Source organism: Microcaecilia unicolor, chromosome 4, assembly GCF_901765095.1.
Source record: "Microcaecilia unicolor chromosome 4, aMicUni1.1, whole genome shotgun sequence".
Lineage (NCBI taxonomy): Eukaryota > Metazoa > Chordata > Amphibia > Gymnophiona > Siphonopidae > Microcaecilia > Microcaecilia unicolor.
The window spans coordinates 252,391,209-252,417,165 of NC_044034.1; the positions used below are offsets into that span (position 1 = coordinate 252,391,209).

The 25,957-nt window shown below is 41.2% G+C and overlaps 1 protein-coding gene across 1 annotated transcript in view; it reads right to left on the reverse strand.

Moving 5' to 3' along the window:
* Positions 1 to 1,353: 1,353 nt before the first annotated feature.
* Positions 1,354 to 25,957, reverse strand: part of AFF3 (AF4/FMR2 family member 3) — a 145,366-nt gene continuing 120,762 nt past the window's right edge. Inside the window, exons 3-5 of the mRNA XM_030202477.1 lie at positions 20,857 to 20,977; positions 1,502 to 1,942; positions 1,354 to 1,368 (exon numbers count right to left, since the gene is read on the reverse strand). Coding sequence (XP_030058337.1) covers positions 1,354 to 1,368; positions 1,502 to 1,942; positions 20,857 to 20,977 — 577 coding nt within the window. The remainder of the gene's footprint in view (positions 1,369 to 1,501; positions 1,943 to 20,856; positions 20,978 to 25,957) is intronic.

Below are 25,957 nucleotides of genomic sequence, written 5' to 3' on the forward strand. Positions count from 1 at the left end.
ATGTGTTTCGCTTCGTGGCATAATCATGTATTCAAGTAGTCTATATTTGCATGCTTATATATCTCTTACTATTTTAGTCTGTCATTGAATGCATGATTACATTGTTGTTTGCTGTTCATTTATTAGCTTATAGGCATGAATATAGGCTGTCATTATTAATTTCATATATTGAGAGTAAACGCATACTATCATTTCTTTTTAGCTCCAAAAATACCACTGTAAGTTATAAGCAACGAGCATATAAGTTACTGCCACATTAAAATTGCTCAGACACTGACAGAAACGGTGACATTTAAAGAAGAAAACTACAAGCCATGGCATTTTCAATTGGTCCCTTGACTTCCTGATTCAATGCCTGACAAACCATCCCCGACCTGACCCCTCCTCCCACCCCCCTAAAAACTATCCCTGGTGTCTAGTGGCACCCTCCACCCACCCCTTGATTATTCATTTTAATAAGGTGTGTGGTCCTGGTTTCAGCACAAGTTAACACCCTTGCTGAAACCCTTTCTGTATTGCTCGGCCAGTAATGCTCACTTTAAACCTGTGGTAGCCATGTGGTTTGCCTCACGGTAACTTTCTGCATTGGTCTCTCAGTGCTGTCAGTTGTGCAGTTAGCATGTGTGCATTTACCGCCTCCTGAAGAAGAGGTGGTAAGTGCATCAGTACTAATTGCAAACAGTCTTAACATGCATAAAGAACCTTTCAGTGCAGCAGCTGCAGAAGACATGCTGGGTTCACCCCTGACAGTTATTGCACAGCTTCTGCATTTACCACATTTTAATATTTGCTGTTAAAGCATGGTAAGTACAAAACACTTTTGCATTTTAGTAAAAGGTCCTCTTTGGTCTTATAGATTGTATTGCATTGCTTTCATTTACAATTATTACGATATCAACCTGATTTATTTTACACCTTCTAATTTCAAGATTTAAAAGGAAATTAATTTGCCTTTAATCTTTTTGCTGTATGGTTCCATTCATTACTGTTTTATTCAATATTCAAGGTTTCAATTCCTGATTCCTCCTGCTTTGTCAGCACTGACTAGTTAACTCATCTATTAGACACAGAGTAAGCGGAAAGAGTTAAAATGAGAGAGAGAAAGAAGATGTCTTGTATGGTCAACCCGGCCAGCTTATGAGTTATAAGAAAAATAACATACCTCTTGTTTGGAAATGACAAATTGGACTGTCTTGGACTTCATCTTCGTTGTGTCTGATTTATCAGATGCTACACCTCTGTGTGTAGCATAGTACATGCTAGTCTCTGTTGATAACTTTAACTTTGGAGACTCATCAGGCATCTGATCCTGACCATCCATAGGTCGTACGTATGCTGTTGGTTTTTGCTGAACTATATTTGAAATTGCTGAGCGTGATGAAGGGAAATTTTGACTACAGTGTCCACTATTATGTGTTGTTGGTATGGCTGTCCTATCTTGAGCCAGAATGCCAACTTCATTACTGTAGTTTAGTTTTGGACATTGGTGCTGTCTACTGACATTCTCTCCAATGGTGCAATGTCTTGAACTTTTTTGTGTAGCATTGGTTAAAGATGATGATGATGTGGGGCTTGATACATAAAGTTTAAGTTTTTCATCGCTGGGGTTTTGGCTACCAGTTTTGAAATCACTCTTATGTGAATCAAGAAGCCTATGCCTGTGCTTGTTTGTCCTTTGTTGGTTGTTTGCTCCAAAATGCTCAAGTTTTTGCCAGGCCATTGTGGCTTTTTTGCCCTGTAGCACTGATAGAGATGTTGGTGTAGTGGATGAGTCAGTATTAAAATACTCATTTGTTTTCTCTATGGAGGTCTGTGGAATTCCAGTTTTGGGGACTCCAACAAGGTGACTCTGATTAGACTGGTCAGTCAATAGCTCTTTCATTTCATCATAGCTGCCTAATGTGTTCTGGATGCGACTTGATAGCTCATCCTCTTTGCTAGTCTGCAAAACAAAGAAAACATTCTGTACTAAAGAACTCAAAATAATACAGAGGGGTGAAAATAAATTATGTGCTTAACGGTAAAAAGGTGCAGCTAAGGTGTGACAATTTCCAAGTCAGAATTCTAGCTCAGTTGCTACTTCCAATCTGAACATTATTTAAAACATTTTGCCTCGATCCATTTTCATCCCACTGTCATAAATATATATGCTTCCCTCTGCAGTGCAATTTTTATTTAAGAACTGTAAAGACTGCTTTTATTCTTTAATCCATACATCTAAAACTCTGAAGCAGTAACCAGTTAAATCAAGAGTGCTAAAATTAAAAGGCATATTGGGATTCATTTAGAAGCGAACATGCGTGGTAAAGGTAACTTGTTATTTGCATACATATTTTCTCCTTAGAAAGTGATCTCCTTGAATCAAAACTGTCATAGCACAATAAACAGGGTATGAAATTTAAAAAATGTGTATTATCTGTCTTCACACTGGTCAAAATCTGAAATATGCCTTGAACTGAAAAGGTTATATGGGGTTGGGGGTTATAATAATAATAAAAGACTATCACTATTATCAAACTGTACCTGCAAACTGTTTCCCATTAGTTACAAATATATATTACTTCAGTTTAATAGACTGGTCTATGTTATGTATAAGGGCAGCTGATTTTTGTTCTCTAAACTCTCCTTGTAAAATGAAAGTCAAATTTGGAAAAGCAATGTTCTTTTCACTTCTTATTTATAAAATGATGGTGACAGTAAGAGGACATTCCAAGGTTGATATTCAAAATAATTTATTGGCTAGCTTCTAATTTAGGGTAATACTTACTAAGGTGTAGTAAATGTTAGCTTTTTACTGCACCATTGTTTACTGCGGGAGCCACTAAGCTGCAGTAATAAACTGCAGATTAGTGACTCTTGCAATACAGGAATAATGCAACTTGCAATAAACCTGCAATATGGCAGCCTGACCCCTAGCAATAGTACTAGAGGTCACAGCTGTCATTTTGAACCTTATGCCAGCATGGACTGGAGTGACTGGGGATTGCTCCTGCCTGACCCCACTAGACACCAGGGAACTGACAAGATAGGCCAGGGGAACCTTTGAGAAGGTTGTAGGGGTGGTGGTGTGGCATATAATGCTGGGAGGACTTCTGGGTCAGGGTACTCAATTGGGGAGGGGTTTCAGAAGGGGTGGTGGTCCTGATTTGGCCGGGTGTTTCAAGTGGGGGGTCTTCAGTTTGGAAGAGGTCTTCTGAAGGGTGGGATTGTGATGGAGGGAGGGGTTTGGGGAACAGCTCACAGTGCTTTTTGGTGATCCCTTTTGGAAGTGTCTGGCAGCATTGTGACATGGCTTTGCTACTTGAAGCACCAGATGTTTTCCTGAAAAAGTGGCTTACAATGAACACTGTAAGCCACACATGAATTTACATATTAATGAGCTACTTTACAGTTATTTGTATATTTTGCATCTCATTAGTATGTAACCCATGGTAACTTAATATACTGTGCATTACAGTACTAAAACTTGTGTTACTACCCTTTAACACTCATACCCCGGATTCTATATATCGTGCTGAGATTTCCGTGTGGAACTCAAAGCATATTCCATAACAATGAACATAATCTAATTGGTTAACAAGACAATCAGTGCTGATAATTGCCACTTAATGAGCAATTATCGACACTAATTGGCATTAATTAGAATTTACATGAAGAACTGTCTAGGCGTATTGTATAACATGCTGCACATAAATTCTAAGTCACATAGTTGAAAAGGGGGCATGGCCATGGGCATGGAATGGGCAGGTCATAGAAATTTCTAAAACCTATGCGTGTTGTTATAGAATACACCCAGTCTTTGTATAATTTAGGAGTCAGCATTTATACCAGGTTTTACTTGGTGTAACTACCTGCGACTAAAAATTTAGTTGTGTGTACAGGCACTCAGTGTATTCTATAAACCATGCAGAAACTTAGGCTTATTCTATAAAGTATGCCTAAATTGAGGAATACTTTATAAAATCTGCTTAGGCGATTTTCATTTCGGCGCCAAATTTTTAGGTGTCCTATACAGAATCTAATCCAGTAGATGCAAGCAACATACTCTGTAGCCATAACGCAGCTTGACATCTACTCCCCTTAATGGCTAACACCCATTTAAGTTCAGAACCACATAGACAGTGGTCCTGTTTAAAATTCTCCATAATGATAGGTGGACATGTAATTTACTTATCTTTATTCAGAGACCTTTCAGTATTTTGCCTGCAAGGAAATTATTAGACCAAGCTTTCTAAAATTCTGTGAAGTGCCTAATAAATAGAAATTAAAAATCAATAAATACATAAGCTAGTCCAGAAGAACTTGGCCTTTAAACTCACTTATTCCATATGTGCTTGTCCTTTGTTTTTATTTAGGTGCATTGTAAGTACATTTGTTAAGTACTTGAAGATTAGGGAATATCTTTAGTCTGTAAAAGTAAAGTAACTTTAAATTTAAAAAAAAAATGGTGAAACTCACATGAGGGGCATAATCAAATGGGGCACCCAAGTTTTCCTGAGGACGTCCTTGCAGGACGTCCCGGCGAAGGGGCGGGGAAACTCATATTATAAAAACAAGATGGACGGCCATCTTTCGTTTCGATAATGCGGTCGGGGACGCCCAAAACTCAACATTTAGGTCAACCTTAGAGATGGTTGTCCTTAGAGATGGTCGTCTCTGGTTTTCGGCGATAATGGAAACCGAGGACGCCCATCTCAGAAACGACTAAATCCAAGCCATTTAGTCGTGGGAGGAGCCAGCATTCGTAGTGCACTGATCCCCCTCACATGCCAGGACACCAACCGGGCACCCTAGGGGGCACTGCAGTGGACTTCACAAATTGCTCTCAAGTGCATAGCTCCCTTACCTTGGGTGCTGAGTCCCCCAACCCCCCCTAAAACCCACTACCCACAACTGTACAACACTACCATAGCCCTAAGGGGTGAAGGGGGGTACCTACATGTGGGTACAGTGGGTTTGTGGTGGGTTTTGAAGGGCTCACATTTACCACCACAAGTTTAACAGGTAGGGGGGATCGGCCTTGGTCCGCCTGCCTGAAGTGCATTGCAGTATCCACTAAAACTGCTCCAGGGACCTGCATACTGCTGTCATGGAGCTGGGTATGATATTAGAGGCTGTCAAAAAATAGTTTTTAAAGTTTTTTTTAGGGTGGGAGGGGGTTAGTGATCATTGGGGGAGTAAGGGGAGGTCATCCCCGATTCCCTCCGGTGGTCATCTGGTCAGTTTGGGCACCATTTTGAGGCTTGGTCGCAAGAAAAAATGGACCAAGTAAAATCTGCCAAGTGCTCGTCAGGGACGCTCTTCTTTTTCCCATTATCGGCCAAGGACGCCCATATGTTAAGCACACCCCAGTCCCGCCTTTGCTACGCTTCCGACACGCCCCCGGGAACTTTGGTCGTCCCCGTGACGGAAAGCAGTTGAGGGCGCCCAAAATCGGCTTTCGATTATGACGATTTGGGTGACCCTGAGAGAAGGACGCCCATTTCCCAATTTGTGTCGAAAGATGGGCGCCTTTCTCTTTCGAAAATGAGCCCAGCAATAGCTCTGTTTTCTAGGGAAGAGCTGTCATTTGCAATGTCACTTCATATCATTAATGAATGGCAACAAGCAGAATAAACAAAACATTTTCTTCCTTGATATTCAAAAGCATTTAACCAGCCAGGGAGAGGGGAAGGAAAGAGTGCCATTGGGGGCAGGAAGGTGCTCAGGAGCTTTTTTTTTTTTTTAACAAAAAAAAAACCCCAAACAAACAAATGTTATGTGGGCCCCGGTCTGATATTCAGCCAGGGATGAATAACCCTCATGTGCATATCAGCCAGGCTCGCATATGTTCCGGCAGCCTGACTGCCCCTAATTATCCCCCAATATTCAGTGCCCGGACATGGCCCAGCACTGAATATTGGGGATAATTTAGCCGGTGATGATCAGCTTTTTAAAAAATGCTGACCACTGCCGGCTGAATATCGGGGGGAACAAAAACACAAACAGGGACATATTCAGGTATTAAGAACCACTGTAACATTAGCAAGAATACCAACTTAGAGTCCATGAGTTCATAAAACAGCAAAAATCAAGAAGGCACAAAAAAGTGCCAAACAAAGTAATGTCTCCCTACCTCCTTCCCTCAGTGCCAGCAGCAACCCTACTGGAGAGAAAGAGAGAGGACAGTCTTTTCAAATTCACAGTAGTCTACTAGGCAAGCTGAAGAGATTTCTTCAACAGGAAAGTAAAAACTGTTGCAGCTCCTAGTGTTACTGTGAAAAACCAGCTGTCTGCTCCCATTTCTACATGGGGTAAAAAAGGCAGAGGTAGCCCAGAGTGGGGGCCTAGTCTGTTTTCTTGGTTTTGGTAGGTTCCATTAAGTCAGTGTTGTTCAAAGTACTAGGTCAAAGTACTTAAGTACAAGTAAAAATAAATGTATATTTTTATACTTAAGTAAAAGCAAATAGTACAGTCAAGAACACATTTAAAAATTACTTAGGTGAAAGTTTAAAAGTTATTGTATAATATAATATTTTTTGAATAAAAAGTAAAAGTACCGCAACTACAATGAATGTAACTATTGTTAATGTTTTTATCCCAACAATTTTATTGCTGCTACAATTCAATCCACTTTCCCCCAAATTCTATATATGGTGCCTAAAGTTGTGCACATTAATTTGGCCGCATGGCCAAATTGTGCACACAACTTAATTGAACAAGCTAATCAGAACCAATAATTGGCAATTAACAACCAATTATCAGCACTAATTGGCAATAATTAGGATTTACACGCATATCCAATTCTATACCAGAATGCATCTAAATCCTAATGTGCGTAACAATTTGGGGGCATGTTCATGGTGTTCCCATTATCATCATTATTGACATCATCATCTGCATTAGAAGTAGTGTTATCTAATTCATCACTTGCGTCTTCATCTTGAGCTTCATTATCATAGTCATGCTGTCCAATTACAAAGAAGGCTTTCACAAAGTTAAAATCATTGCCTGTTGTTCTAACAATTTTGCATCTAATGGCAAACTCTGTTTGAACATCTTCGGCAATTTATGCAAGAACATCAAATGTGTGGGAACTCTTATGTCTCAAGGCCAGACAAGCAGACTTCCTCCCTAAAGACTCTTATCAATCCAGTGGGCAGTTACCCCAATGCAGTGGCGTTCCTAGGGGGGCTGACACCTGGGGCGGATCGCCAATGCGTCCTGCCCCCCGGGTGCAGCACCCCCCCGGTGCAGTGCAGTGCCCCCCCCCCCCGGTGCAGTGCGACCCCCCCGGCAAAAGGACACCCCCCCCGGCGAAAGAACCCCCCCGGGTACACGCTGCTGGGGGGGTGCCGCGCGCCGGTCTGCTTCCTTCGTTTCCATGCTCCCTCTGCCCCAGAACAGGTTACTTCCTGTTCCAGGGCAGAGGCAGCATGGAAACGAAGGAAGCTGACCGGCGTGCGGCACACCCCCAGCGGCGTGCACCTGGGGCAGACCGCCCCTCCCTTGGTACGCCACTGCCCCAATGCAGTACATTTTTTCTAGCACAAAAGATGCCGGTACTCAAATGCTAGGCCACCCTACAGGAGTGGGGTGATCTCTGAGGACCCCACCCCACAATAGTCAGGTCTCCTGAAACCAGTCACAGAATCTATGACAAGGCAGAATTGGTGTGTAGAGCCTGAGCTCTTTCATTAAAACTTGGGGTCCATGGATCAATTTTAGCAGACAATGGAAAAGGTGCTGATACTCAGTACCCCCTCAAAAAAAAGGCCTGCCCCAATGTATAATTTCCCATGGGATGACAAGAAGTCTATTGTGGTAGAGACATATGTGTCTGTTCACCAAGAATTGCTACCATCTTCAACTTCATCTCCAGTTTAAGAGGACCCAACTCATCACTGTTCTGTTTGGCTGGAGACCAGTAACCATTTCAACAACCACAGGCAACTCCACTGTTATCAAAGGTTGTATTCCACGAACAGCAAAATTTAAGATGAGATGATCCACTGTTTGTGTGACTAGGTTTGCAATAGCAAAATTATGTTCCCAGTTTTGCTGTTTCATTTGGTTTACTGAGGAACTGTCATTTACATCTGCCTCCACTTTTACTTTTAACTGCAAGCATCAAATGTAACTGAGTAAAAGTACTAAAAACTTATGAAAGTAAAAGTAACAAATGTTATCCTGTTCTTCTTTACAAGTAAAAGTAATAAAACTTTTACTTAAGTACAGTAACAAGTTACATTTACTTAGTTTCGAAAGAACACTGCATTATGCCCACATACTAAAACTCCCTTGCCTCTCTACTTCTGATGCTGCTGTTGCCTGTGTTGCTGGCTGTTCTGCTTGCCTGCCCCAGGCCGTGCTGCTGACTGGTCTCCTGTTTTGGTTCAGTGCCATGGCTCTGCTTTATTGCTGCTTGTGTCAATTTAGCTGCTGCCAGCATGTATAATCAACTGCCCTGCTACGCTCATTTTTCCATTAGTGTGTTTTATTCTCAAAATGAAAAAAATAAGTACATTTCCTCTTCCACCATTAGTGCTTTTCAAGCCACAATTTGTTGTGTGCTGTGCCCCACGTTTAGTGATTTGAATGTTCATGCCAACCTAGTTACAATTGCCTATCACTTGTCCTGCTCCTGCTACTCTTTTATTCCAGTTGGGGTATTTTGTTCATTACGGGAATGGTGCTGTTGGGTGTTAATTAGGATTATTTTGTTTAATGTTCAAATTTTCAGGGGGGGGGAGCAGGAATCTAGAAACTAATTAAAGGGTTTTTATAGTTGGAGGACACTCTTGCACCAGCCCAGCCCTACTTAAATGGCTATTGCAAAAAAATATTCAGGATCACTGTTAAGAATGTGGTATGCCCATACAACTACATCAGACCGTCTTGGTTTAGCTAAGCAGAGGACCTGCTTCCAATACCTAAAAAGATGTGGACAGAATTTTTCATTTATCTAAGCAAATTATTAAATGTGCTTTCACTGATATTTGTGTTAATGTCACAAAAGAAGCTAAAAAGTGACTGAAAGGGATGTCATGGACAGATCGTTATAGATGATGGCTGTAGCTGTGCATTGGCTTATACTTGAGAGCAAGTTTTACTTTCTGTGCTGCCTCATGTTGACTTTATTGGGGGGATTCCTGGTACAAAGCTTCTTCTGTGTTCTTCTCCATTCTCTGACACTGCTGCCTCTTCATAACATTGCTCACTCATAACCCAAGTGATCCATAAATCTGATCCTACCAACCATGCCCTTAGTTTACATCCTTTGTGAAAGTCTGTGGAACAATATGGGATATAGATGAAGAATTAGGCTGCATTCCTAAATTCATTTTATATGCTATTTCTGGCAGTGTAACAGAAACTATATTTATGCTTTCAACTTCTCCTAGTCCAACCTGTCTGTGGAGACACTTGGATACTCCTTCATGCATCCTTCAAATAAGTTCATTCCCCCCCCCCCCCCCCCCCCGAACTTTGGAACTTTCCCACCAGTGCTGGTGTTGTAGCCCTCTGGTGGTACCTTGGGGTCTGCATGACAATACTGGTGCTATTCTGCCCCTCTCTTGGTACATTGGGATTTTCCTGTCAAAGTTAGTATGACTTTATTTATTGCTTGCTTTATTTATTTATTGCCACTTTTCCAGTACTTTGGAATCTTCCAGACAATGTTGGTTCTATTTTGTCACTCTCCCAATACTTTGGGATCTTCCTGCTGCGTTGCCCTTCTACCAGTGGTTTGGGAGGGGGGGTATTTTCATTCCACTCTTTGGCTGCTTTGTCCACTTCCACTGACTTGGAGTGTTCATACCACTGTTAGTGTGTGTGAGGGAGTCTATAGGATGCAACCACTTCCCCTTAAGGACATTCTTTCACAGAGTCAAAATTACCTTTAAAACTCAAAGTCCTGTCCACGGGGGAAGTGGCATGGGAAGGGTGGAGCCAGGAAGTATAAAAACTCAGAGCACAGTTAGGTTAAGGAGGGCCAGAGGGCCAGAGGGGAGCAGTGAAGGCCCACTGTGTATGTCTCCACCACATGTCTGTGAACTTCAACCGCAACAGCCAGATAGGCCAAGTTTTATTTAAGACCTTGAACAACTGTATTCTTGACCCAGCCAGAGGCAAGCTGGTTAATATTGTTCAGTAGAGACTGTAGTGCATGCAGTGGCCTGCAGGAGCAGGACCATAGGAGGACTTTGCTTTATAGGACTAGTTCATTTTCTCACTCGCTTGTGATGCCAACAGGACCTCTCATATTTGACAATTTTAATAAACTATTGCTTTTGTTCCCCTGAACTTGCTGTGTGACTCCGCTTTGTCCAGGCTCTGGGCCTACCCTTGCTCATGATACCTTTACTCCTTTTTTGATTCTGGGACGTCTTCATCCCACTCTTGATATCTTAAAGTGGTGTGTTTGAGGCAGATGCCTGCTGGTGTGTTTTATGCAAGCTTGATTAAAAATGGGTTAAAAAAACCTTATTGTCTGAGTTCAAAATTGCTTTCCCTGTTTACTTTAATGGACCGAAATGTTCTGAATAATTTGGAGTCCAGAGACGCATCAATCGAGTGGTTGACTCAAAGACAAATCAAAGCTTTTCCTCTTATTGTTGTTCCTACTGTGCTTCAGCAGGCCACGGTTGGCTCTGATATGCTACGAATACATTTGCTAAATGCACGTTCTGTGTGAACTAAGACCTCACTGATATTTGATTTGTTCTCTCAGCACTCTATTGATATTCTTGGAATCACTGAATCATTTTTAGAAACCTCTGATGTTGCACTGGTTCAGCAGTGTAGTCCTGTGGATTTTACTTGGAACTGGGCATGTACAGATTTAGAGTGGTGGGCAGGACTGCCAAGAGACATATCCAGGCCCAGAGAAGAACCAGACCACCACAAGCTACCCCCTCATTTGTGCCACCTCCCCACTTGCACTGCTGCCTCTGCCCGCCTGCACCCTTCTGTCTTTGCCTCTAAGGGGGGGGGGGCCTGGGCCTGGCAAGCCCCTGCATACCTGCACCCACGATCCGTCCTCTCCTACTTCTGTCCATGCCAGGAGTCAGGACCTGGATGATTGCAATAATGTGATACCACATTAGTGCAACCATCCAGGTCCTGGGCTGCACGCAAGAGCAGGAGAGGACAGATCATGGGTGCAGGTAAGCAGGGCCCCCCCCCCTCTTGGTGGCCTTGGTGGGGGAGGGGGTGGGAATGACGTGCTTTTACTTTATAAAGAGTCTATGCATTTTGAGCACTTGTTTGCTGGTAATGTGGATTTGGCTGATGTTTTGGTGCTGAAAAATGATGAGTTGTCTGTCTGATTAGCTTACTGCCACCCCCACCCCCCCCCAGCAATGTTACAACATGACTGCTCTTTTTTACTGAATGTTTGTTACTCTTCCTGTTGACTTCTCTATTGGTACGTTTAGGTGATTTTAATTTACCTTTAACGTAGGATATTGATTTTTGTCGTGTGTTGTTTGATGTTCTTTCTGCATTGGATTTATGTCAAATTGTGAGTCAGGCCATACACTTGGCAGGTTGTATTTTACATTTAATTTTTATCCCCTCTGGTTGGGTATCAACATCTAATGTGACTATCCAGCTCATTTTCGAAAGTGATCGCCGGCCATCTTCCGACACAAATCGGGAGATGGCTGGTGATCTCGCAATGGCGGCCAAATTAGTATAATCGAAAGCCGCTATTTTGACACCATTGCCGCTTTCCCGTCGCAGAGCCGGCAAAAGTTCAAGGGAGCATGTTGGCAGCGACATGAAGGCGGGACATGGACAGGCATAGGCGGGGTTAAGAAATGTCCGGCTTTAAACCATAATGGAAAAAAAAAAAGGCGATGAAGAGCATTTGGCCGCTTTTACTTGGTCCCTTTTTTTTCAGGTCCAAGCTTCAAAAAGGTGCCTGAACTGACCACATGACCACCGGAAGGAAGCAGAGATGACCTCCCCGTACTTCCCCAGTGGTCACTAACCCCCTCCCACCAAAAAAACCCCACTTTAAACACTTTCTTTCCAGCCTGTATGCCAGCCTCAAATGCCGAACCCACCTCTATGACAGCAGAATGTGTTCTGTCCTCCGACAGCCTTTTCCTGCTTGTGATGTGGCTCTGGGGTGAGTGTGACACCTTTTCTGTTATTTGCACTGCAGAGTCACATCAGCAATGCATTGTAGTGGGTGTAGGTATTGGTAGTTGGTAGGCTCTACTCCCCTGATGCTTTCCCCCTGCTTACTGGGTCAGAGTGTGCCCTGTTTTGTTTCCTGTTGTAGTCCATGCGGTAGTGGCCATTTTTGTAAGCCAGCTTTAGTTCCCTTTCCTGTGTTACCCACGTTAGAGAACGTAGTTCTTACCTTGAATGGTGCTGAAAGAGGGCATTGTACACCATTGTGCCAGCTCTGACCTACTGCTCATCTTAGTACCAGGGGACTCTTTGCCAGTGGGGCACAACCTCTGATCTGCAGTTAACTGTGAGTAAACGTGGTTATTTCAAGAAAGGACTTTTTCAGAGAGATTAATCTTCAGGTGTGAACTGGTGTGCCAAAGTTATACAGCAGCAATAAGTCCTAGAGGCTGTATGCAGGTCCCTGGAGCAGTTTTAGTGGGTGCAGTACATTTGTGGTTAGTGGGTTTAGGGGGGGGGGTTGGGGGGCTCAGCTCCCAAAGTAAGGGAGCTATGCACGTGGGAGCTTTTCTGAAGTCCACCGCAGTGACCCCTAGGGAGCCTGGTTGGTGTCCTGGCATGTCAGGGGGGCCAGTGCACTAAAAATGCTGGCTCCTCCCACGGCCAAATGCCTTGAATTTGGCCGGGGTTTGAGATGGCCGACATAACTTTCCATTATCGCTAAAAAACGAAGACAGCTATCTCAAACCCCGGCCAAATCCAATGCATTTGGCTGGCCGGAACCGTATTATCGAAACAAAAGATGGCTGGCCATCTTTTTCGAAAATACGGGTCTGGCCAGCTGTTTGCGGCGCCGCCAAAATACATCGCCGGCCATGTATTTCGCTGGCACAGTTCAATTATTGCACGCTGCTGCTGATGTGGACAGACCATTTTCTTCTGTTGTTCAATGTGTTTAGAGTCTCCTCGGATGGCCATTCTAGGGGTCCTCTTATTCTAAGGTGATTAGGTCGTATGTGGAAACTAACTCAATTGATGAAAGTTTGGGCCCCATTACTGAGTGATGTTGGTACTATGGAGGGCACTGATGCAGTGAACCTTTGAAATTGCTCATTGTGTGCTGCCATGGATCAAGTGACCCACTTGAAAGTCATATGTAATGGTGGTTCTTATCAAACATTTTGCCCTGGTTTCCTTTTGCTCTGAGGACCCTTTCGCGTGAGCTTTGCCAATCAGAGAAAGAGTGAAAAAGTAGTGGGGATGTAGAAGCAAAAGATTCTTACCTGATTAAGTTGAATGAGTACAAATTGACTATTGCTAATAAATGAAATTGTTATTACAGAAAGAAGGTTTAGGAATCTCTGAATCATCCTAAGGAGCGTTATGCTGTTGTAACGGAGGTCATGAGGGATCTGGAGTCTTGTATTCCTTTTCAGCCTGAAGATTTTTGTGTGCTTTTGAGTCTAAAATACAATATATACTTGACTCTCTACCAATTGGCAAGCCACTGATGGGGGACTTTGCTGTTGTGGGATGTATTTGCTGTTGTGAGAGGAAGGTTAGTGCAAATTTACGGTTGCATCATAAGACTTTCTCCTCTTGTGATGTTTGTCACCCTTGTCTGTTGTGTGTGATGGATGGTCTTGTGCCTGCAATAACTGCAATTGGTAATCAATCTTTGCAAGAATGGGTCTTCTCGCATGAATTAAAAATGGCCACTGTATGTCCCATTTTAAAGTCTCAGGCATTGGGCTATAGTGAGTTGTCAAATTTTCGCCCTATTTCAACTTTACCTGTGTTGGCAAAAGTGATTGAACAGTTTATTGTCAGCTGAACAAGTATGTGGATCAGGCTTCCCTTCTGAACCCTTTCGACACTTGTAGTGGCTACTTTGGATAAGGTACATCGTGACATGGATCATCGTATTAGTTATCTTTGGGTCTTGTTAGACATTTATGCTGCATTTGACACTTTGGATTATGGGATATTGATACATTGTCTACGTAGTTGTGGTCATGCAGGAACCACTTTGAATTGGTTTGTATCTTTTCTCTGGCCGCAGCTAGGAGGTATATGTGTGGATTAAAACTTCAAAGGCCTGTTTCCGGCATACTGGAGTGCCACAAGGTTTAGCTCTATCAGCTTTGTTGTTTATTTATTTATTTGTTACATTTGTATCCCACATTTTTCCACCTATTTGCAGGCTCAATGTGGCTTACATAGTACCGTAAAGGCATTCGCCAAGTTCGGTAGGGGACAAGCACAAAAGATGTTATGGTGGAATAGGGAAGATAAGATTCAGGCACGTGGGGTTAAAGGTAAGGAGGGTCTGATAATGTCCAAACAAATGTTTAATTTGTATCTTTTGCCTTTTGTCATTTGCCGAGTTCTTTTGAGGTTTCATACTACATATATGTGGATGACATTCAGTTTTTTCTTCCGCTGACAGATGACATTCCTTCTGCGGCTATCTAGTTGCTGTTCATTGTGGATAGTGCATCAAGTTGGATGAAGGATAATCGGCTTTTTCTAAATATTGATAAGACTGAATTACTCTTGGATTCAGCTGACGAGACTTCTGCATTTCTTCTGAAGCCTCTATCTCAGGGAAACAAGTTCAAATTTTGCATCGGGTGCGTAATTTGGGGATATTTTTAGATTTTAGTTTGGCTTTTTTTTTAATACCTTAAGTGCAGGTTGTGGTCTAAAATTCTTACTTCAAGCTATGTTTGGTAAGTAAGCTGCACTCCTTGTTGGCGCTTTTGGACTTTCAGGATGTTTACAGTCCATGATTTTGAGTGGTTTGAAGTACCCAAATATTCCATATTTTGGTTTGACAGCCTCACATGTCCAATCCCTGCAGATAGTGAAAAGTTCAGCAGTACGGTTGTATGGTTTGTCAAATTTTGAACATATTGCATCTTATTTGATTTCATTATGTTGACTACCTGAAAACAATATTCGAGGTGCAGTTGCACCATGGAGCGATACGCCTTTACGGTACAATGTAAGCCACATTGAGCCTGTAAATAGGTAAGAAAATAAGTGGGAAAATGTGGGATACAAATGTATCAAATAAATAAATAAAAAACAAAGGCATTATAACATCCTCATTTTTGTTTTCCATTCCTTTCCTAATAATACCTAACATTCTATTTGCTTTCTTAGCCGCAGCAGCAGCAGTCAAGCTTCTCCTATTGACCTTCAAGTGCACTCAATCTGCAGCCCCCCATTACCTCTCTACCCTCCTCTCCCCCTATGTTCCCACCCGTAACCTCCGCTCTCAGGACAAATCACTCCTATCTGTACCCTTCTCCACCACCGCTAACTCCAGACTCCGCCCCTTCTGCCTCGCATCACCTTATGCCTGGAACAGACTTCCTGAGCCCATACGCCATGCGCCCTCCTTGCCCATTTTCAAGTCCTTACTCAAAGCCCATCTCTTCTCCCTTGCCTTTGGCGCCTAACCACCTCCCCATTCATGTTACCTACACTGACTACATAGTTTGCTACCTTTAGATTGTTACCTACACTGACTACATAGTTTGTTACCTTTAGATTGTAAGCTCTCTTGAGCAGGGACTGTCCTTCCCCATGTTTAAACTTGTACAGTGCTGCGTAACCCTGGCAGCGCTATAGAAATGCTAAGTAGTAGTAGTAGTAGTAGCAGCACACTGAGCAGAAGGTTTCAACGTATCATCAACGACGACACCTAGATCCCTTTCTTGGTCCGTGACTCCTAACATGGAAACTTGCATGATGTAGCTATAATTTGGGTTCCTCTTTTCCACATGCATCACTTTGCACTTGCTCACATTAAACATTATCTGCCATTTAGATGCCCAGTCTCCCAGTCTCATAAGGTCCTCTTGTAATTTTTCACAATCCTCCCGTGATTTAACGACTTTGAATAACTTTGTGTCATCAGCAAATTTTATTACCTCACTAGTTACTCCCATCTCTAGGTCATTTATAAATATGTTAAAAAGCAGTGATCCCAGCACAGACCCTTGGGGAACCCCTCTAACTACTCTTCTCCTTTGAGGATACTTACCATTTAATCCTACTCTCTGTTTTCTATCTTTTAACCAGTTTTTAATTCACAATAGAACACTACCTCCTATCCCATGGCTCTCCAATTTCCTCTGGAGTCTTTCATGAGGTACATTGTCAAACACCTTCTGAAAATCCAGAAACACAATATCAACCGGCTTACCTTTATCCACATGTTGGTTCACCCCTTCAAAGATATGTAGTAGATTGGTGAGGCAAGATTTCCCTTCACTAAATCCATGTTGACTTTGTCTCATCAATCCATGCTTTTGAATATGCTCTATAATTTTGTTCTTAATAATAGTCTCTACCATTTTGCCCGGCAACAACATCAGACTCACCGGTCTATAATTTCCGGGATCTCCTCTGGAACCTTTTTTGAAAAATTGGCTTTGCATTGGCCACCCTTCAATCTTCCGGTAACACGCTCGATTTTAAGGATAAATTACATATTACTAACAATAGCTCCGCAAGCTCATTTTTCAGTTCTATCAGTACTCTGGGATGAATACCATCTGGTCCAGGAGATTTGCTACTCTTCAGTTTGTAGAACTGCCCCATTACATCCTCCAGGTTTACAGAGAATTCATTAAGTTTCTCTGACTTGTCAGCTTTGAATACCATTTACGGCACTGGTATCCCACCCAAATCTTCCTCGGTGAAGACCGAAGCAAAGACTTCATTTAATCTCTCCACTACGACTTTGTCTTCCCTGATCGCCCCTTTTACTCCTTGGTCATCTAGCGGTCCAACCGATTCTTTTGCCGGCTTCCTGCTTTTAATATACCTAAAAAAAAGTTTTACTATGTGTTTTTGCCTCCAACGCAATCTTTTTTTCAAAGTCACTCTTAGACTTCCTTATCAGTGCTTTGCATTTGACTTGACATTCCTTATGCTGCTTCTTATTATTTTAAGTTGGTTCCTTCTTCCATTTTCTGAAGGATTTTCTTTTAGCTCTAATAGTTTCCTTCACCTCACTTTTTAACCACGCCGGCTGTCGTTTGGTCTTACGTCCTTCTTTTTTAATACACAGAATATATTTGGCCTGGGCTTCCAGGATGGTGTTTTTGAACAGCATCCATGCCTGATGTAAATTTTTGACCCTTGCAGTTGCTCCTCTAAGTTTTTTTTCACCGTTCTTTTCATTTTATCATAGTCTCCTTTTTTAAAGTTAAACGCTAATGTATTTGATTTCCTATGTATACTTACTTCAAAGCTAATATCAAATCCGATCATATTATGATCACTGTTATCAAGCGGCCCCAGCACCATTACCTCCCTCACCAGATCATGCGCTCCACTAAGGACTAGGTCTAGAATTTTTCCTTCTCTTATCGGCTCCTGTACCAGCTGCTCCATAAAGCTGTTCTTGATTTCATCAAGGAATTTTACCTCCCTAGCATGCCCCGATGTTACATTTACCCAGTCAATATTGGGGTAATTTAAATCACTCATTATTATTGTGTTGCCCAGTTTATTTGTGTCCCTAATTTCCTTTAACATTTCTGCATCCATCTGTTCATCCTGGCCAGGCAGATGGTAGTACACTCCTATCATTATCCTTTTCCCCTTTACACATGGAATTTCAATCCACAGTGATTCCAAGAAATGTTTTGTTTCCTGCAGAATTTTTAATCTATTTGATTCTAGGCTCTCGTTAATATACAATGCTACCCCTCCACCAATTCGATCTACCCTACCACTGCCATATAATTTGTACCCCGATATGACAGTGTCCCACTGGTTATCCTCCTTCCACCAGGTCTCAGAGATGCCTATTATTATCTAATTTGTCATTTAGTGCAATATATTCTAACTCTCCCATATTATTTCTTAGGCTCCTGGCATTCGTGTGGTTATAGAATTCAGGGGAACGCATCTACAACCAGGTTTTCAGTGGTGTAAATAGCCAACTCCTAAATGTAGGTGTGTTCTCTGGCCCTATGTGCTATTCCATAAACCGCACCTAACTTTAGGCTAAGTGCTTATTTTAGACACATCTATATTTTAGATGCCATTTACAGAATCTGGCCCTAACTGGATAACACAAACTTAATGTAGAAGCACTTAGGGCCAGATTCTATATACAGTGGGGGAAATAAGTATTTGATCCCTTGCTGATTTTGTAAGTGTGCCCACTGACAAAGACATGAGCAGCCCATAATTGAAGGGTAGGTTATTGGTAACAGTGAGAGATAGCACATCACAAATTAAATCCGGAAAATCACATTGTGGAAAGTATATGAATTTATTTGCATTCTGCAGAGGGAAATAAGTATTTGATCCCCCACCAACCAGTAAGAGATCTGGCCCCTACAGACCAGGTAGATGCTCCAAATCAACTCGTTACCTGCATGACAGACAGCTGTCGGCAATGGTCACCTGTATGAAAGACACCTGTCCACAGACTCAGTGAATCAGTCAGACTCTAACCTCTACAAAATGGCCAAGAGCAAGGAGCTGTCTAAGGATGTCAGGGACAAGATCATACACCTACACAAGGCTGGAATGGGCTACAAAACCATCAGTAAGACGCTGGGCGAGAAGGAGACAACTGTTGGTGCCATAGTAAGAAAATGGAAGAAGTACAAAATGACTGTCAATCGACAAAGATCTGGGGCTCCACGCAAAATCTCACCTCGTGGGGTATCCTTGATCATGAGGAAGGTTAGAAATCAGCCTACAACTACAAGGGGGGAACTTGTCAATGATCTCAAGGCAGCTGGGACCACTGTCACCACGAAAACCATTGGTAACACATTACGACATAACGGATTGCAATCCTGCAGTGCCCGCAAGGTCCCCCTGTTCCGGAAGGCACATGTGACGGCCCGTCTGAAGTTTGCCAGTGAACACCTGGATGATGCCGAGAGTGATTGGGAGAAGGTGCTGTGGTCAGATGAGACAAAAATTGAGCTCTTTGGCATGAACTCAACTCGCCGTGTTTGGAGGAAGAGAAATGCTGCCTATGACCCAAAGAACACCGTCCCCACTGTCAAGCATGGAGGTGGAAATGTTATGTTTTGGGGGTGTTTCTCTGCTAAGGGCACAGGACTACTTCACCGCATCAATGGGAGAATGGATGGGGCCATGTACCGTACAATTCTGAGTGACAACCTCCTTCCCTCCGCCAGGGCCTTAAAAATGGGTCGTGGCTGGGTCTTCCAGCACGACAATGACCCAAAACATACAGCCAAGGCAACAAAGGAGTGGCTCAGGAAGAAGCACATTAGGGTCATGGAGTGGCCTAGCCAGTCACCAGACCTTAATCCCATTGAAAACTTATGGAGGGAGCTGAAGCTGCGAGTTGCCAAGCGACAGCCCAGAACTCTTAATGATTTAGAGATGATCTGCAAAGAGGAGTGGACCAAAATTCCTCCTGACATGTGTGCAAACCTCATCATCAACTACAGAAGACGTCTGACCGCTGTGCTTGCCAACAAGGGTTTTGCCACCAAGTATTAGGTCTTGTTTGCCAGAGGGATCAAATACTTATTTCCCTCTGCAGAATGCAAATAAATTCATATACTTTCCACAATGTGATTTTCCGGATTTAATTTGTGATGTGCTATCTCTCACTGTTACCAATAACCTACCCTTCAATTATGGGCTGCTCATGTCTTTGTCAGTGGGCACACTTACAAAATCAGCAAGGGATCAAATACTTATTTCCCCCACTGTATGGTGCCTAAAAAATCTGTGCAGATTTAAGTGTTTTCTATAAGATTTAGGCGCAATTTATAGAATACGCTTAGTCGATAACATAGCGCCTAAATTTACACATACCCATTTAGGGCAACAAAAACCTGGTGCAAATCCATTCACATATATTTAGGCACACTAACCTGTATTCTGTAATTACGGGTGGAAATTTTGGCACACCCATGAAATGCCGATAAACATACCCCTTTTACACTACACGCATTTATTTTCAATTTAGGTGCAGTTCTATATAGCATACGCTTAGTGATTTCCACGCATAAATTTTGATAATTGTCAATTAGTGCTCATTATTTCTTGTGAAGTGCTGTTAAAAACGCTGATTGCCTTGTTACACCAATTAAGTTACATGTATATTTCCACTTGGAAATCTAGTCACCATATATAGAATCTGGCCCTTAGTGCCTCCTAAATAGGTGGTAATTGCTCCCATGTTGTTTGCAGTTGCTGTGCACAAATGACTACATTAGCGCATGACCTGGAAATTAAAAAAAAAAACCCTCTTGATTTTACTGCTGCATTAAATATGAGCTTAATATGCCGGGAAGTCCAACATTAAAATGCACTAAGCCTATTTTAACGCATTTTAGTAAAACAGTCCCTATATGCATTATTGAAAACAAATCTGTGTACCAATTGAAACTTAGTTGTTTTGAGAGCATTAATTGTACCTAAATAGTTTAGGTGAAAGATTCCAGAAATGTTATTTTTCCTTAGGGCTGAAAGAATGTTTTTGCATCTGTCTTATATCTTGAACATGACTCCTGTGTAGCTGGATGAATTTTAAAATATCCATAAATGACTTGTTATATTAGCATTGATTGAAAATTGTAATGCAGTTTGGTTTTGAAGGTGGAAGTGAATTTGCATGAACCTATTTAGTCCGTCATTTTGTTTTAACTTAACTCATAAGGACCCAAGGTTTGCCATGAAAATAACAAACCAAAAATTGTGTACCTTATATGGTTCGCTGAAAAGGGGATAATCTGCATTATCCTCAATTTCACTCTGAAGTGCTTCCTGATTCCTTCTTTCCCACTCTTTCCTCCGCAGTATATTTCGGTCCTGCTCATAGACACTGCACCAAGAGAGAGACCAGAGAGAAAAATGGAATAATCAAAATGAAACCCAAAGCTTCCTTAAGTGAAAGGCATTGATTTGCAGAGAGACGATAAAGATGACAAGAACATGAATCACATTAATGCTAGTCCAGTGAAAACTGAAGCCCCTGGATGTGTCAGTGATTTCTTCACACAAAGAACAGACAATTACATTCCTCAGAAAAACAATAAAGAAAATAAATAAATAAAATAAATGGACCCTGGAAAAGCTTTAAGCCCATTCTGGGCTCCTTTGCCTGAATTGTGACAGAGTAAGCATCTAAACAGCACTGACAGAAGACAGAAAATTATCTTATGGTATCCAGCAATTTTTAGTGATGTGTAAACAGAAATTATGAACGTGTTTCCACTGGTGACTTATCCTCAAAATGATACATGAAAATGCTCTTTTTTGCATAGCTGAGCTTCTGTAGTGATTCTTTCATTAACTAGCTCCCTAAAGAGCTGTTAAAACCTACATGCTCGTATGGGTTTCCACAGACACACTCTATCTTCTGATCTCTGTTAATCAGCCAAGTCTTCAAAACTAATCCCAAATCAATCCTTCCTTTTGACTGATTTGACACCGGCACAACTTACAAGCATGAAAAATGCACATAGGCTGAATCATGTTACTGCATCAAGCAACTGTGATCTTTAAGAAAAGAAATTAAGGTATAACCAGCAACAACAACAAAGACAAACAGTGAGTGATTGATCTAAATATTTTATTCTTGCTGTTCTTTGCTACATGAAGAACTCTTCTTCAGTGTCACCTCAAAATGCTAATGCAAAGCTGTCTTCTTCAATCTATTTTTCATCCCCACCATCACAACCGTAAGCTTTTATCATCTAAAATAAATCTTACACAAAAAAAGGTGATTGTGGCTGCCCCACCTTTTCAACTCAACTACTTCTGTTGCTTGCGATGTGTGGGGATCCAACCTTCCAGCTATTCTGCTCCACCCAGCTGCTCTACTGCCTGTACTGCTACTTCTCCAATTCTGACACCTTAGGCAACTGCCTAGGTTTGACTAGTAAGAGGGACAGCATTGCTGCCTGTACTTTAAACCTGTTTGGCTAAGAAGCTGGCTCTTGCCTTATTTGCACTGATCGCACAATATTTGCTCATTAAATATTGGACATTAAATTAACTGCTGATTATTCTGTACTGGCATTCCTTTAAATTATTTTCAAACAAGAACATTATGGTGCAAGTGAAGTTGGCATGAATGCATAGACATAGGTTAAATAAAGATTTTTTTTCTTTTGATTACTTGCTGTAATCACTGGTAGGAGATTGTGTACTTTTGCTGACTGCAATATTTTATTAGGCTGCTTTCACAGACCTCTGCACAAGATGCACTTAAAGATCAAAAATAATCCAAGGAAATGTGCTACACTCTCGCCTAAATGGCAGAAATCCTTTTGAAAAGTAGAAATGTATTGCCCATTCATTATTGTTATGTTGATCATTACAATGTATTGGAGAAATTCTCTCAGTTCTCAAGTAATGTCTACTATGTTGAATGCATTTTGGTAAAGTGAAAATGAAAAACTTCTGTAAATGAGGTTACTAATACAGTCTCATGATTAGTATTTTAGGGCACATTTTTATTTTTCAGACGTGAGGAGCTGCTCTACACTGTCTCAAACAGATGGAATTCTTTGCTTGATGCTTTATTAATGTTGCATGACTATCATTAGGGATGTGCATTCATTTCAACACGGCACATCAACGACATTGTTTCATTTCAGAGTTTGGCCGAAACTACAGAAATCCCCACCACCACCAAATTTGTGGTTTTCTTATTGTTAATATTGTGCACTCTTCTGAAAAATTGCACACTAACTGCCGGATTCTATATAGCACACCTAGAGATCTATCCCGAAATACAGGTGTATTCTATAACAATGCACGTAACTTATTTTTTATTTTATTTTTGTTACATTTGTACCCTGCGCTTTCCCACTCATGGCAGGCTCAATGCGGCTTACATGGGGCAATGGAGGGTTAAGTGACTTGCCCAGAGTCACAAGGAGCTAATGGGCTTCACAAGCTAATCAGCATTGATAACAGCACTTAACAAGCAATAATGAGCACTAATTAGAATTTACATGCCCAACTTGTTAAGCGTATTTTGTAATGGATTGTACCTAAATTCTAATGCATGTATTTCAAAAGGGGCATGGCTATGGGTGGGGAAATGGGTATTCTCAAAGTTACAGACGTTGTTATAGAATATGGCCCAGTGCACATAAATCTATATGCGGGGATTTATGCCACATTTTTGTTGGAGTAAATGGAGGCGCTTAGATTTAGGAGTTGGGATATCAACTAAGCATATTCTATATAGCACACTAAATCTAGGTGCCGCTTATAGAATAAGCTTAGGCAGATATATTTACTGTGCAGATTTTTTAGGCGTCTTATATAGAATCTGCCCCTAATTGTGACGTGTGAACTCTTTATAAATAGTGCATACAGTTTTGGAAGAGTGTGCACTTTTTCTTAATAAGATTGGGGGAATGTGCACTCATTCCAAAAAAGTATGCACACTTTCTGTTAATGATATTGTTCCTGTAACTAAATTAAAAAAAAACTCAAACACAACAAAACTTTTCATATATGACAGGGGAAATGAAACAACATTGACATTTTTGGACTGCACATTCTTTACTATCATTTCCAACCAATAGGGCTGTACACAGACAAAAAAATGTTTTCTCTTTTCAAATTCTTCAGACTTTACCCTGATTTAAAGGCATTTTTCCAGCTATTCAGATTTTCATTTTATTATTCTTTTCAGATGTGCATCAGTTTGTTTTAATGTGCACAAATCAAGTGCACATGAATTAATTCATAAATTAACATGCATTAAATCAATTTTGCATGCACTTAAATTTCTTAAGACATGCTAACATCCCTAAAAACAAGCATAAAAACACAGAAATAAAGAAAATGATGGCAAATAAGAGCTATAATATCCAAAAATTCAGTCTGCTTGTTTGTTTATCCCAATACCTGTTGGCCCTTTTCTATTTCCCACTTTTTGGTGTTTTGTGATTTCTTCATGGGATTTTTGTGTTCAATTACCCTTGGGTTCTTGTTTTTCAAGCCATAATATAAAAGTCACAGCCAAGCTCCTGTTATGATCTTATCAAACCATCTAAGACAGTGCTGATAACAAAATGATATAAAAGACATCAACTCAGCTCATCTGGACTGATCTCTACAACTTTCAACTTATCTCAACTCATCTAATCAGCTGTCCTCTCTGCATCTAATAATCAGTGTTGGAACACCCCAAGCACTGCCTGCAGTCCCTGCTGTTACTAGATCCTAGTCGTAAGACAAGCTCTGTAATCACTTGCGGGTAACAGGATGACATTTATTTTGTCTAGGGAGGTGTGTGTGTTTGTTACAACTAATATCTGAATTAGTGTACATTCTAGCATTTTAAATAATATATTACTTTTATTCAGTGATAACCAGAATGTTTTATTTATTTATTATCTCATTTGTACCCCACAGTTTCCCAACAGTGTCAGGCTCAATGTGGCTTACAGCGCACCACAAAGGCAAACACCAATGCAGTAAAATGAAGTTAATACAGCAGGAAAATCTACAAGAGATAATGGGGAAGAGTAGGAATTGACAGAAGGAGTAGGGAAACCAGGAGGGAAGAGGGAAGGGGAATGTGTCCAAAATGTCTCTAGATCGATGCGCATCCAACAGTGGAGACACATGCAGAGGCTGTGGGATAAGCATTTCCGAATAACATGGTCTTTAGTGATTTCTTGAAAGTTAGATGGTTGGTGATGGTTTTTATGGTTTTCGGCAAAGAGTTCCAAAGCTGAGTACTGAAGAAAGAGAAGGATGTAGCATACGTGGATTTGTACTTGATGCCCATACATTACTTTCATATTCTAGTTATTTCTGCTTTATTCATTTGCTTACACTTCATTCATGTAAACAAGTTCTCGTTCTACATGTAAATAAATTCTTTGTTATTTCTATCAGTTTTGTGTTTTTATTCTAGTAGTATAAACATATCTTATAAGTTCTGCTACCTGGGAGATGTGGTTTTTACATAATAACATCCAGAGTGCATAACATTATTTGTAACGTGCATGTCTCTATCTACACTGCCCAACAGGGGGTGTGAATATTGTTTACTCCTACAATATTTTGGAGGTTCCACATTAATAATCTGATTAGATAACAGATCATTAGATCAGATAAGACAAATTAAGACATTTCCCTTTTTGTACAGTGTTCTAGTAGCAAGGGCAAGCTTTGGATGAAAGCCCAGAAGTAGTTATCTTCATGTTTATGTTTTATTCAGTATGTGGTCATTCTTTGGCACGTAGAGAGAAGTTTCTGAGCATTGTAAGAAGTGAAAGAAATCAAACAGACCACCTTATTATTTAGGTACTTTTGCACACTCTATCTGTTCTAACTTATAGAGCCCCATTATATCTGTTCATGAACAGTGTCTCCTTTCATCCCACACCACATACTCCAATTATCAACATATGCCACCTTATCTGAGAAGAAGAGTGGAATTTATTATGACTGCAGCATTCTGCTATTTACATTTTTAAAGACATTTACAGTGTTGTGCATTTACATTCATTTATGCAGTTTACAATATCAAACCAGTAAATACATGAATCAATCTAACTAGAGCATTTTTGGGGCAGGGTGCCTAGCCTCTTGAATCACACAGCACCACCTGCTTCACCTTAGCCCACAGAGCACATTTCCTGCTCTGCCTGTGGCATATACCGTCAAAATGCCAAAGTGCTACCATCACTTCCTTGATAAGGGTTTTCCGTACAAAACACATCCCCTACCGTTAAGTAACCGTTGACTCTCTTTCTCGATGCCTTCGGCCTCCCCATTCTGTCCAAGTCTGAGGTAGGCACTGCTATTTTTCTGCTACTCTGGTACT